General features: G+C 45.2%; 5 protein-coding genes across 5 annotated transcripts; 2 read left to right on the top strand and 3 right to left on the bottom strand.

Moving 5' to 3' along the window:
• Positions 1 to 3,369: 3,369 nt before the first annotated feature.
• Positions 3,370 to 4,082, top strand: NUU61_002627 (uncharacterized protein; the record flags this gene model as incomplete). Its single annotated transcript, XM_056653209.1, has 2 exons — positions 3,370 to 3,684; positions 3,756 to 4,082. Coding segments are annotated over 2 exons (642 nt in total), but the record flags the coding sequence as incomplete, so codon positions are not given.
• Positions 4,083 to 4,963: 881 nt separating this feature from the next.
• On the top strand, positions 4,964 to 5,464 carry NUU61_002626 (alpha/beta hydrolase; the record flags this gene model as incomplete). The annotated part of the gene is made up of 1 exon (XM_056653208.1): positions 4,964 to 5,464. One exon carries the CDS (start codon positions 4,964 to 4,966, stop codon positions 5,462 to 5,464), a length of 501 nt encoding a protein of 166 aa, XP_056514275.1.
• Positions 5,465 to 5,548: 84 nt separating this feature from the next.
• Positions 5,549 to 5,791, bottom strand: NUU61_002625 (uncharacterized protein; the record flags this gene model as incomplete). Its single annotated transcript, XM_056653207.1, has 1 exon — positions 5,549 to 5,791. One exon carries the CDS (start codon positions 5,789 to 5,791, stop codon positions 5,549 to 5,551), a length of 243 nt encoding a protein of 80 aa, XP_056514274.1.
• A 930-nt stretch (positions 5,792 to 6,721) lies between these two features.
• On the bottom strand, positions 6,722 to 7,266 carry NUU61_002624 (uncharacterized protein; the record flags this gene model as incomplete). The annotated part of the gene is made up of 2 exons (XM_056653206.1): positions 6,722 to 7,137; positions 7,242 to 7,266. 2 exons carry the CDS (start codon positions 7,264 to 7,266, stop codon positions 6,722 to 6,724), a joined length of 441 nt encoding a protein of 146 aa, XP_056514273.1.
• Positions 7,267 to 9,711: 2,445 nt separating this feature from the next.
• On the bottom strand, positions 9,712 to 11,749 carry NUU61_002623 (CAAX farnesyltransferase subunit beta RAM1; the record flags this gene model as incomplete). Its single annotated transcript, XM_056653205.1, has 7 exons — positions 9,712 to 9,973; positions 10,052 to 10,327; positions 10,382 to 10,499; positions 10,568 to 10,695; positions 10,776 to 10,850; positions 10,934 to 11,089; positions 11,268 to 11,749. 7 exons carry the CDS (start codon positions 11,747 to 11,749, stop codon positions 9,712 to 9,714), a joined length of 1,497 nt encoding a protein of 498 aa, XP_056514272.1.
• Positions 11,750 to 12,674: the final 925 nt, after the last annotated feature.

Genomic DNA, 12,674 nt, shown 5'->3' with positions numbered 1-12,674 from the left:
GGAGTATATACTAGAAAGGCTAAAGTACTACTAAATATTTAATAATCTAACGTCTTATAGAATATATAGTATATTATATAGCTATTATTTAATTTATAGGCTAATCTTTCTTAGGCTAAGAACTCTTTTTAAATAGCCTAGCTAGTTACCTAAGAGCTATAGGAGCAATAGTTAATTACTATAATAATTACCCTACGGCTTCTTTTTTAAACTATCGAGTATCCTAAATTTTAAGCCCTTCTTTAAATAACCTAATTATTATTGTTTATCCCTAGTTTCCCTTCTTATTAAACTATATAGCGTTAAATCTAGGGAATAACCTAAGATTAATAGAAAGATTTACTTTAGAAGCTTCCGCCTAAGGCTAAGCTCTCTATTAGTCTTAACTATTAGATATCACTATTTTAATAAGTATTTATAGCTATCTCTAGCTATTTTATTAATATAAACTAGAATTATCGAGAGGTTTTACTTAGCTTTGAACCTATTTCTAGTATATACTCTAGATAGAATCTTAATATAACCCTTCTTGATATCCTCTAGAAGTATTAGATCGAAGACTAAGTATTTATAGTAACGATTAATAATATATTAAATAACTCTACCCTTATTTTAAATATCTAAGATTCTATTTAATTATTAGATATTAACTCTAAAGTAATAATTATTTAGGTTCTATATATTATATATATAATTTAATTAAGTTTAAAGTAACTATTTAGCTAGATAAAAGTAAACCCTTAGAATAAGATAACTAAGACTATTTAGTCCGAGGAATATACCTAATATATCTATCGAAAAATATAAAAACGAGATATTACGATAACTCTTATAAAGGTATATATCTATACTCCTTATTTATTAGTTAAAATACTAACCTATTTTATATTTTAGATTAGAAACCTTACAATCTTTATTAATATAAGCCCTTAACGTCGGGAGTCCTTCCTTAGTCTCTAGCCTAACCACCCTCGATTAGTTCTAATTCAAAATATCCGAACTAGATAGAATTTAACCTTTTTAATACTCTAGCGTATAAAGCGGTTATAATTAGTCTTTAATCGATTTTGCTCTAAATATAATTATCCTTATCTTAAAATCGATATAGATAAATAGCGCTAGATCGACTACCTTCTTAATATTACTTAGCTATTTTTCTAATTTACTATAGTCCTCTTAAAAATAAAGGATATTACTATTTATACTATCTTTACTATCTATAATAAGCTATTTAATCATCTTAAAAGGTTAATTAGATAGCTTAGTAAAAAAAAGGTTAGATAGAAGTAATAGATATATTAAGCCCTTAAATTAGCTAAAGATAAACTCTATAAGTATTACTTTATAATAGATAATAAAAAGCTTAGTAATATCTATATAATTAGTACTATCTTAGCCCCTTAGTATAAGATTAAATTTTTTTAAACTAAAAACTAGGACTACCCTTAGATAGATTATAGTATCTAATACTAACGAAGTCTTAAGGGTCAGTTTCTAAGCTACTAAACTAGTAATATTCTAAGCTCTTAATCACTATCTAAAATAAAATAGTCCTATTAAACTAATAAGCTTAATATATTTTTAATAGCTAATTCTTCTATCTTAAGCTCCTAATCTAAGGTAATATAGTATATTAAAAGAGGTAAATTTCTATATATATCCCTATTAAAACTAGGGTTCTAAGTAATCGCTTAAAACCCTAGTTCTAATCTATTAAGTTTCTATCTTTCTATTTTTATTAGAACTAGGGTTTTAAGGCCTATCTTAGAACCCCGGTTTTAATAAAAGTGTTAGTTCTAATCTATCTAAATATTATATTAATTATTATAATCCGTCTTCTATCTAGATACTATCCTAATCCTACCTTATTAGTTCTAGAAGGATCATTAGTATAAATTTCCTATATTTATAAGCCTTGTCTATAATCTCCTCTTAATCCTAGCTATTAACGCTAGCGTTAAGCGATTATTTAATTCCGCGTGTAATATTTATTATTATCGATAAGAGACGCTAAATATATCTACTATATAGAATCTAATAATATTTATATATATTACTAAATTCGAAGTCGAGAAGAAGTAGCTTATATTTATTTAAGAGCTTTAGGAGTAGGATAAGTTAGAAATTATATAGAAGGAAAAAGAGACCTAAAAGATTTATAAAGAGATTATACTAATTAATAATAATAAGGAGGAGAATACTATAGATCTAATAATTATAGTCGATATATCTTATTAATTATAGTAAGAAAAATTAAGGAGTGATTATAAAGATAATTATAGCCTCCCGCGGATTTCTAGTAGGGTTCGTAAACGCCCACGAGTACTTAATAATTATAAGCTTTAAAATTGAAATCGATTAATATTTAAAATAATATTCTCTAGAATTATTTTTTAAGAATTATTCTCCTAATTACTATAAAAAATTATTTAACTAAAATAAATATAATACCTAAAAATATAGCTAAGAACAATATAATTTATAAAAGTTATATAGTTAATAAAGTATCTACCTAAATAGGTTAAATAGGTTGACCTATTGACCCGCGGGACGGGTCAAAAAAATCTTGACCCGCCCACGGGTCAAGAGGTCTGACCCACGACCCGCCCATGGGCTGACCCACGGGTCGACCCATATGGGTTGTCCGCGGGTCTGTCCAGGTCTAGTGGAGAGCATCGTGGCCAATCTTGATGTATTAAGATAGCAGAAATTGGAGTAGCATGATACATTGCCAGACACATGCCCTTTGTAGCTAAGACTCAATAAACCCTAGAAAAAGGAGGATGAAGACGCGTTGGCGGGTTGAAATGTAGGGAAATTGAGCGCCTTAGAAACCAGTCAGCAATATACGTGCAAACACAACAAACCTAATATGAAAAGCGGTCGGAAGGGCGGTCTAACCAAACTTCAAAGTTGCCGGCATTATTAAACCGGGCCGCGATTCCTTGCCTTCTCTCCATGCCATGACTTCCAGCATGCCGGCCAGCGACGGTATAATATCGCTCGCTGAGCTCATGAGAAATCATCGTGGGCTTTTAGTGGATCCATTATTGTGGACATCTCATCACCTGGAAATTATGGGATGTCAGTTCCAGCACATTGACAATGCTCGTTCAATGGAGCAGATCCATGATCAACGACCCTCTGGAGACCTACCTGATGAAGCAGTGACCGAAGTGCAGTCACTAGCCAGGAGCTTTTCGCTCGACGTGAAGTTGAAAGCTTTAACAAATATTCTGCTGACCAAAGGAAGCATATTCGACAAACGCAGGTAAGATACAGCCCGACCTCCCGTTAAACATATTAGGTCCACGGGGATCACTGACATATTATGTCAACAGCAAGGGACCTAGATTTTTTTTCGCAGGCCAGTCTGTTCACCGACCGGATTACACCGTGTTCTATCGCAGCGACCAACCCAATCAATCTGCCTGTCAAGATCCACTGCCCGTGGTTGGTTTTTTGAACTACACAAACGTTAGTGGTCCTCGTTGGCACAAGTTTCAACCTCGTCCGCATCGTGGTAGAGGTGATAATTCCGCGGTTTTGCGAATTTCCAAGAAAAAGCTCGCCCGGGTCACTCCAAATGAATGGAAAGAGGACCCCTACTTTGTGTGTGTTCTACTGTCTCTTGCTCAACTCCAGGAGCGCCTTATAAAGCAATCAACGCCAACCAGCCATTTGGTAAGTTCCTCGCTGATCGAGCCTGTCTATACTTTCATCGTCTCTGTTTTGCCATGGCTCACATTCTCAAGACTCGTCTTATCGTTGCAAGCCCTATAGATCGAGAATTCATCCATATTTACGAGGCCCAAATCACCTCCAGTTTCCTTGGAATGCTTGACAACCCGATGAAGGCCACAATCCAAACAAAGTTTCCTACCATTCGGAGGAGGGAAATCCCGTTCAGACCCTTTGAGACCTTCCAGAACCGAATTTGGACTGCATTATTGGACAACCAACTTCCGGCGCATGCCTCGGATAAACTAGATGGAACTGGTTCTAAAATTGTCAACGAACACGCTAAGCGACCACACGAGCAAGAAAATGATGATACACGCAAACGAGGCCGAACGTCATGAAAAGCTTGCAGTAATTGAAGACACTCAAACTTACTTCGGAAGAACGGTGTTCACGAATCCCGCGTCTATTGTAGATGCACGGTCTGCCGAGAGAAGAGTGAACACGGCATGAGCCTGCTAGCAGAAGAAAAGAAGCGGCTCCAAAGCACAAAAGCGTGAAGGTCTTCGTCGCCAGGTCGTTTTGATTGATCAAGCCGCCACCACCCATTCAACCGCCCTAGGATAGAGGCCAGGAAAAGGATCGAAAGCCTCAGCAATGACTAAACCACCCAACAATCCGGCTAGTCCTTGTGGCTTCCAAGAAACTAAAGGATCCAGAAGAAAAGAGCTGATTGTCATTTAAAAAGATCTCCTGGCCGTGAGACCTGGCAATAAACGGGGTGTGGGATAGATCTCCGACTTACGTGCGAGTGTTGTCTGTCGGGTCAAAAGCACTCTTCACGGAGGCCTTGTGGAACTTGTTTCAAATTACACGTTAAAGAAACTTTCCAAAATGAACTAAACGCAATAAAAATATCAACAATATTCTATCCGGCTAGTTCAAAACCAATGTTCTCGGGAAGGAGATTGCATGCAGACCCCGAAATCGCGTGCAGATCCTGAAGCGACCGAGCAGCAGTATTGGAACCTCGATCTCTTTACCTCGATATCGGGAGACCAGTTTGTGGGTCAATACAAGCCTTGCAATTGATCTTCATTTCGATGATCAAGGGGCCGATTAATTACCCCGTTCGCCGTACCTCGGTAATTTCCACTTTCGGAACAATGGAGCTCACCTCAAGTTACTTCTACTGGATATTATAAACCTAGGAAAAAATTAAGAAAAACACCCACAGCAATTCTCCATCGAAAACCTCTAACCACCCAAAACTCGACACATCATGGTGCGAAGTGAGAACGTAATGATCCCAGCTTCAGGAGTCGACCTCCGCATATCAGCAACATATCTGATTCCCGAGAATGCACATCCAAAGCCACCTCTTATTATCATGGGCCTTGGTATTGGAGCTGTCAAAGCTGCAGGACCACTTCCATTTGCTGAGAGATTTGTTGCTGCTGGCTACGCCACTTTGAGGTTCGATTACCTCTTCTTCGGCGAGAGTGAAGGCAAACCAGCAAACCTCATGTCGATTCCGCGCGAGCTGCAGGATTTCCTGGACGTGGTAGCCTGGGCTCGTCAGCAAGACAATCAATGGGACGTAAACCGTCTTATTGTCTGGGGAACGAGTTTCGGTGGCATGCACATCACCGCGTTGATGGCCGAGGACCACGGCCTTGCTGCTGGAATCATGCAGTGTCCCTGTGTGGATGGTCTTGCGGCAGTCATGAAGGTGTCTTTGTGGAGGACTCTCCGAATGCTACCGTTTATATTGGGTGACTAGCTCTTATCTTTCTTCTCTTTCAGCCCTATCTACCTCTCACTCGTTGACGGAAATCCTAAATCGCCGCCAGCTATCATGACCGGATCAGAGGTCGTGGAGGGATGGCATAGACTTACCATGGACTCGGACGCATATTTCCCCAACAAGATCACCGCCCGCACGCTGCTGACTCTTCCGTTTTCCCGTCCCGTGTCGAGGGTCCATTGAAGCGTGAAGCCCATCCTGGTGGTGCTGCCGACGTGGGATAATGAAGCTCCTTTGAACAAGGCCCAGGATGCTGTTCGGTTGGCGCCGCTTGGGGAGGGACTTCGGGTCCCGGGTGGGCATTTTGATCTTTATGCCGGGGGAGTTGGCTTTAAAAAGAATATGGAGGGACAGTTAGCCTTTTTGAAGAAGCTGTTTACCTAATCTGCCTTTTCCTTACTGTTGTGTCAATACTTTGGTGTTTTGATCTGATTTCTGGGGGGGATGTTTGATGGCCTTGATATCCGATTGACCTCGCTGGTATTATCCAATGCATATAAATGATATTAAGTAATTACAGTCAACTTGAACTCTCGTCTCTAGCTCCAAGAACAACAGGGCCATATATCTGATAGTATTCTCAACGCTGTGGTACTAAAGCCCAAGAATGACCATTGACCGGGGAGTGTCGACTTACCATTTACCAAGTATTCTGCTGTATTCTTTTGTCCACCTCTCTTGATGAAGCTTTTGATGGCTCTAGACGTAGATCAATATTCCAGCACTGGGTGTCTAATGTATCAGAGTCAGGATATTGCTGAAGAAGATACGGAAATACTTCTGGATATACTACCAGAACTAAGAGCCGAAGTCATTCCACTCATAGTGGTCAAATCCCTTCCAATTTTCCAAGAATAACAATGCAAGGACATAGGTAGATCGCTGACCTCCGCTAGAAAGACACAAAAGCTCACAAGCACAATCTGGGGTTCGACCCACTCCCACCCTCTATGCATCAGAATTCTGGTCATAGCCCATCATCGACAGTTATAAACATCCGGGCTGCCGCAATCCCATCTATCAAATCCAAGCCATGTCTCAAAGGTACAGGATGGAGTCACAGTCCGTCACAGTCATGTCACAGTCATAGTCGTAAGTCGTAAGTCGTAAGTCGTAAGCATCTCCCCCCAAGATATACCCCACAAATATTGCAAGAGTACAATGCCCCCCCCCCATCTTGCAATTGTTTCCCTCCTTCCACACAAGGCATTCTAGACATCATGCCCAGCGTAATCAAGCACCCCCGGAAAAACAGTAATCGTCACCGACACCAGGCCTCTCCACAACACCAACGCGGTCCCGACTCTCAGGACTACTCCCCCCACTCCAGCTACCACGACTGCCACTACTAACCGAGGCATCGGTATCGTCGTCGCGACTCGACTTGCGGCCCGTGCCAATCGCCACGGGAATGCCCTGCACGGGGCCGCCGTGCGCATGGCCCGTAGGGTACATGCCATCGTTGACGGAGAAATTGCGGCAGATCAGGTACGCGCGCATGGCGGCGCTCTCGCGGGCCAGAGTCTCGGAGGGACAGATGGCGTCGGTCTGGTACTCGCGGTTGTTGACGCGCACGACGCAGGTATAGCCTGCTGTGCTGGGACTGGATTCGTAGGAGGGTTCTGGCCAGCGGCGCCGGCGACAGAGGCCTATCATAAAACAAAATTGTTAATTGCAATTGATTTGGGTCATTGGAGTGCGTGATCGTTCTCTGGGATTGTGCTATGCACGATAATATCGTGGCAATACATACTTGCCAGGTACAGGATATAGTACATCCTTGGAGAGACCCCCGCTCTGGATTCCCAAGAAGGTGCAGCAAAAAGAAAAGAATGACCAACTGGCCCCGCTGTCGACTCGTACCGAATCGTGGCTACGCCGGCACCATTGAATGGATTGGTTGGGTGTGCGACGAGGGAGCGGGTAGGGCTGAGGCGGAGGTGCAGATGGTCAATTATGCGGATTGCGATGCCCAACGAGTGTCTCGACTAGTCAAGTGGTTGCCTTTGCTTGAATGCTGGCAATGGACGGTTCGAGATATATCGGTATATTCTGCTCGCGTTTTTGGTTTCCTCGCTAGATGCTTTGGGGGGAATTGTTAAAAAAAAAATACCAAGGCAGTATAGTTAGAGAGACAAGCGAGGAAAAGAAGAAGTAGAAAGAAAAGATTGAAAACCAAGAATAAAATGGAACAGCCCGCATCCACCAGCTTGAAATACACCCCATTCCCTTCCCGTGCGGAATCCGAAAGAATCTCCCGAAAAATCAAAATTGCAGAAAATCAATGAGCGGGGGGCAATGTGCCAGATGCTGTCGAGCTCTCAATGCCCATTATTCTTTTCGAGGAAAACCGGTGGGGCTTTGCGATACAAGCCAGAGTCATACCGTGCGCTGGCCATTTGTACACAGATGGTAAGTACCATGACACGTCGAAGGGAGGTCAATTGAAGTTGAGACGAGGATCGAGCGAATAAAAAGCATGGGATTTCACAATTAAAATAAAAACTAGAGTAATGACTCGCTTCAAAGGGTCTCACGCCGGTATCACTAGTCTCTGGACCAGGGCAGGGAGATGACAGCACCGAAAAGAAAAAAGAATAATGAACCGTTTGGTTTCCTCAACAGGGTATTGGAAGGGAAACCAAAGCTTTCACAGACCCTGGGACATGGGTCTGGGTAGAGACTACATCCTGCGGAGGTACATCTGGTATAGAGCGTACAGACCGAAAGGAATTGCCCGGACACGCTGGCAGGAGATTGGCTCAAGGAAGGATCAGAGGAAAAAGAGAAAAAGCCCCGCCTACCTGGACAGGTTACTCTGATCAATACCTAGCTGGTTAGGAAGAGAGAGGGGGAAGAGGGGAGAGGGGAGCATCTCGGCAGGTTTGATGGACTTGCTGCGCTGGCATCTCTCGCCGCCAGTCGAATTCAACCGAATTGAGCCTTTTCTTTTTTTTTTCCGTGTAGAGAGGTAAGAAGCCAGGCTGTTCTTGCGTTTGCGTTTAGTTTCTGCTTAGTTTCTCTTTTTCTCTTCCCCCGCCTGCAATTCGCCGATCGATTCAGAGACAATAAAGGGCCCGCTGAACTAAAAACGGGCACGCTCATGCACAAGCGCTGCAGAAGAAGAGAACGGATCCTAGCAGTATCCTGGGAGGAGTCGTTGGATTGACTTAGTTGCTGCATCGTTACTCTTTTGGTGGTTTTGAGTTTAGGCTGGTGTTTTGGCCATGATCCTTTGTTCTGTGCCCCGCAGATATCGCCAAAAAGAAAAACATGTTACTTACCTCTAAACAGAAGGAGAAGTGAAATTGCCGCCCTCAATCTCCTGGAGGCGCGCTGCAGGAATCCACTACATCTGCAGCCTGATTGGTGCCAAGCTGGGCTGTTCATATTGTGCAGAACGCGTCGGGGAGGTTGGGAAAGCTCGGCAGGGCTTAGGGCTGTCTCTATATCATAGCTATTGGAAAGAAAATATTATCTATAGAGAAAAAGTAAAGAAAAACAACGAAATAGACAATATCAATTCATTCAAGTATAGGAATATACAATAACAATGATAATCACAATAACAGGAACCCTACAATGTAAGACCAAAGTTACGCAGACGCAAGGATGAGTTGGCAGATGTGGGGGGGGGTCCAAAAGGGCGTTTTCTATGAGTTCACTGACGCTTGCCCCGTTGGGCGTGCTGCAGCAAGTCAGTCTTGTCCGGGAAATCAAGATCGACAAGAAGCAGACAAGTTGAGATTCATCCACTCGAGCTTGAACCAAGATCGGTGAAGAAACTATATTCCAGAAACACCATATCCCAGCACCTAGCCATTCGCTCTATCGCTTTCCATTGTTTTCTCTCTCTCTCTCTCTCTCTCTCTCTCTCTCTCTCTCTGACTAGCTCTAGACCAAGGTATCAACCCCTTGCGTCTTCTCCACGCTCCAGAACAACTCATCAGCATGGCCACGGTGGGCCCTACCGATCGGAGAAAAAAATGCAATGCCCACACAGAGCTCCACAGTTCGCTCTGGACCTCCTGATCGCATATCCAGCTGTACCTGAAAGTAGCTTGAAGGCTCGCTTAGAGTCTGTTCACTACAAATCCTGCCGACTCCGGCCGAGCTTTGCTCTACTACGCTTCTAGCCACTCATAGCAATCGGGCACGTCGTGGCATTTCTTGCCTTGTCTCAGACTCTGCTCATTGTAGCAGTCTCACGCCCCTTCCGCTCACTAGACACGGAGGGGCCGGGCTTCAGACCAGAGCCGCATGTTCTCCACTGCTCGGTGTGGGATCACATACAGCGGATGAACCGGGGACAGCCGATCGTTCTTCTCGAAGACATTGTCTTCAGCGCGGATCGGCGACGACCGCCAGGAGAAGGCCGAGGAGAATGTCTTGCTGGAGGAGACACTCGAGTTGGTGCGGTAGTGGTGGTGCTGTGTTGCGCTCAAGCCTGTCAGCACGTAGCAGGTGTGATATGAATCGGCATGCCTAGGTTCCCGGTCAGCGACATCTGCAACGCCCAAGCAACGTGCCACGGGGCCAGGAGAGAAGGGAGATAAAACTTACTTTCCCGGTTTGTCACGAAGCCCCCCGTGGTGCGATTGGCAGCATCCCAGGATATAGCGGGTCAGTCCCTCACGGCTAAAGAGACTGCCTACGGAGGTCTCGGGAGCACCCGTCTGTGGCCGCCCATCGAGAGCCGACTGGAGTAGGGGCCAGCAGCCACCGACCCAGTGGCTGTAGCAGCCGTCGACTAGCTTGTTCGTTCGTCCGGACAATCCTCCCTCGGGGGCATACTGCCGGGCAGATAACCAGGACAGGAGTAGAGGAATATTCATGTGCCTGGCGAAAGATGGTCAGCATTGCGAGCTTATACTGATCAGACGCGATTCGCACCGGATAATTGTCTCCTCGGGAGGTCCCAAGATTGACAGACATGCCAGTGCGCAAAAAGCGTACGCCCCATGCGCCTCGGTCCCGGGACTCCCGGAGATGCCTCCTTCAAAGGTTTGGCCTGCAGCGCCGTCAGCACGACTCGAATGTAGGATGATCTTATGCAAAAAGATGATCGAATTTCCTCACATCTTGATAAATATTCAGCAAGACCACTGTTGAAGCTCTCCAGTCCAGCGTTGCGCGCCTCGGCATCATGAGGCAGAGACAGCGGCAGATCGAGGAGCGAGATGATGGTCATCGCGCAATATGCACCACTGACCCAGCCCCCAAACGTCAGTTCCATAGTCCACTAGATGGCTCACATGGGAGGCAGAATGCACGGGGCATTACTTACCGCACGTCTTCCTCCCCACCCTCGCAAACACGAAATCCTCCGTCGGCCTGCTTCAACCGGCCCAGCCATCGCCACCTGGGGTAAGTCGGTCAGACGCACCGTGTCTTGCATATGCATTCTGCAACCAAGCAACAACAACAAAACTGTCGACAACTCACATTGCTTGGCGATCGATCAAGGTAAATGCGTCCTCGCCTCCAATCATGGCCAGCGCCAAAACGGCTGCATAACTGCCGGCGCAGTGCGATATCTGGCCATGGCCGCCGCCAAAGCCGCCTGTAGGGTTCTGCATCGGCCGAAGGGTTACAATCACGCTGGGACGATTTAAAATGGATGCTTGTTAGTGTCATGTCGGAGGGTCAATAGATGCTGCGAGGGATATATACCCGATTGAGATCATGAACAGGGACAAAGTAGAAGTAAAAGGTAAAAAGCAAGAAATAAGAGATAGGAGAAGGGGGGGGGGAAAGTCAACACAGAATACAAACTCACCGTTCTCGAAATCGCGTAGCATCTTCTCCGAGCAGAGACAACCCCGCCAGCGCCCAGTACACCATCCACGGGCGACTCGAGTCCATGGCCACGAAGCCGGCGGGATAGTCCTCGAGGGAGTCATAGAGATAGCCTACATGATCGTCGCGTTGAAGGGTAGGCACCCCACATGCATTGAAGGGCTCCTTCTGGCTACTATGGATGCCCTTGAGGAACGGCAAACATTTCTCCCGCGTCGCGTCCTGCAGATCGATGGTCTCGGTGACCAGCGGGTCGCGGAGGGGCGGCGGCTGCGTGAACAAGGCCGGGACCCCCGGGCGCGGATCTTGGCTGGGGCTTGCCATTTTGCCGATCGAGGGAGATGAGGTGGCACGGTTGACGGGACGCGTCTTGTGCGCGGTGGCGATGGATGATTTTGCTGGGAGGTTGGTGGTTGGGAACCGAACTTTTCGTCGATGGCCCGTTGCGGCGATAGGTGGCATGAATTGGAGAGAGAAAGGAGTGCCTTTGAGATTCCTTGAGGTTTTATGTTGATGGCAGGCAGGATTTTTTTTCTTTGATGGCATCAATGCATTGGGGATGATATTGTTGCTATTGTTCTTCCCCCACTCTGCGGGGTCTTTGTGTGCTTTTTTGCCTCGACATTTTCTGGCACCCATGGATACTAGAGCTACTAGACATAGTACTATCCATGGAAAGATGGATGTTTTGCATCTCCATGCGCTTACTTTTCTTTTCTTTTCTTTTTTCCTGCTTGTTTTTTGCTCCAGATATAGCTAGTTGTGGAGGAGCACAGACGCAATCATGGCTCTGGGTCAGATGCAGGACAGATCTAATTGCAAGTGTCTGTCTTATGTTTAGTTTGAGGGAATTTTTGGTTATCGGAGATTCGATCTGAAAGTCGTAGTGTGGTCTTCGAGGCAAAATGGTCGATTATATATATCCGGGAATATATAGTTGGTCACACTATTGGGAAAGATGGTCCGTGATTAGTTTCTAGGTCGAGAACTTCCAAGGTTATTTACAAGAAAAATAAAACTAAGATAGATGCCACCTAGCTAGCTGTCTATATCATGGCAGCAAATGTCTGCCCGAGGGTTCTGCATGTCAAGTCCCACAGCGGAGATGCGATGTGATAGATCCCACACTGCCATGCACACGATGAGCTAGCGGGCACCCTGTTCTCCCTTGCTGCTCATTGCATGTGGCAATGTGAACAAAGGCCATGACCTGTCGATTTGTTTATATTCGATTTTTTATTTTTATTTCGAGGAATAGTTGAGATTGTCGAGATGCTCAGGAAATGAAGGGCAGATGCCAGGCAAACCAGGCAATCCCTGCACTCCCCCGCCTGGTCAGCACGAACCCAACACTCAGCGAATCACGGGACTGGGGGTCGGCAGCCTC

Source organism: Penicillium alfredii (genome assembly GCF_028826965.1).
Source record: "Penicillium alfredii strain IBT 34128 chromosome Unknown utg000004l_segment0_segment0, whole genome shotgun sequence".
Taxonomy (NCBI): domain Eukaryota; kingdom Fungi; phylum Ascomycota; class Eurotiomycetes; order Eurotiales; family Aspergillaceae; genus Penicillium; species Penicillium alfredii.
The sequence above is the reverse complement of the archived record's forward strand: the minus strand, read 5'-3'. Positions and strand labels throughout refer to the sequence as shown.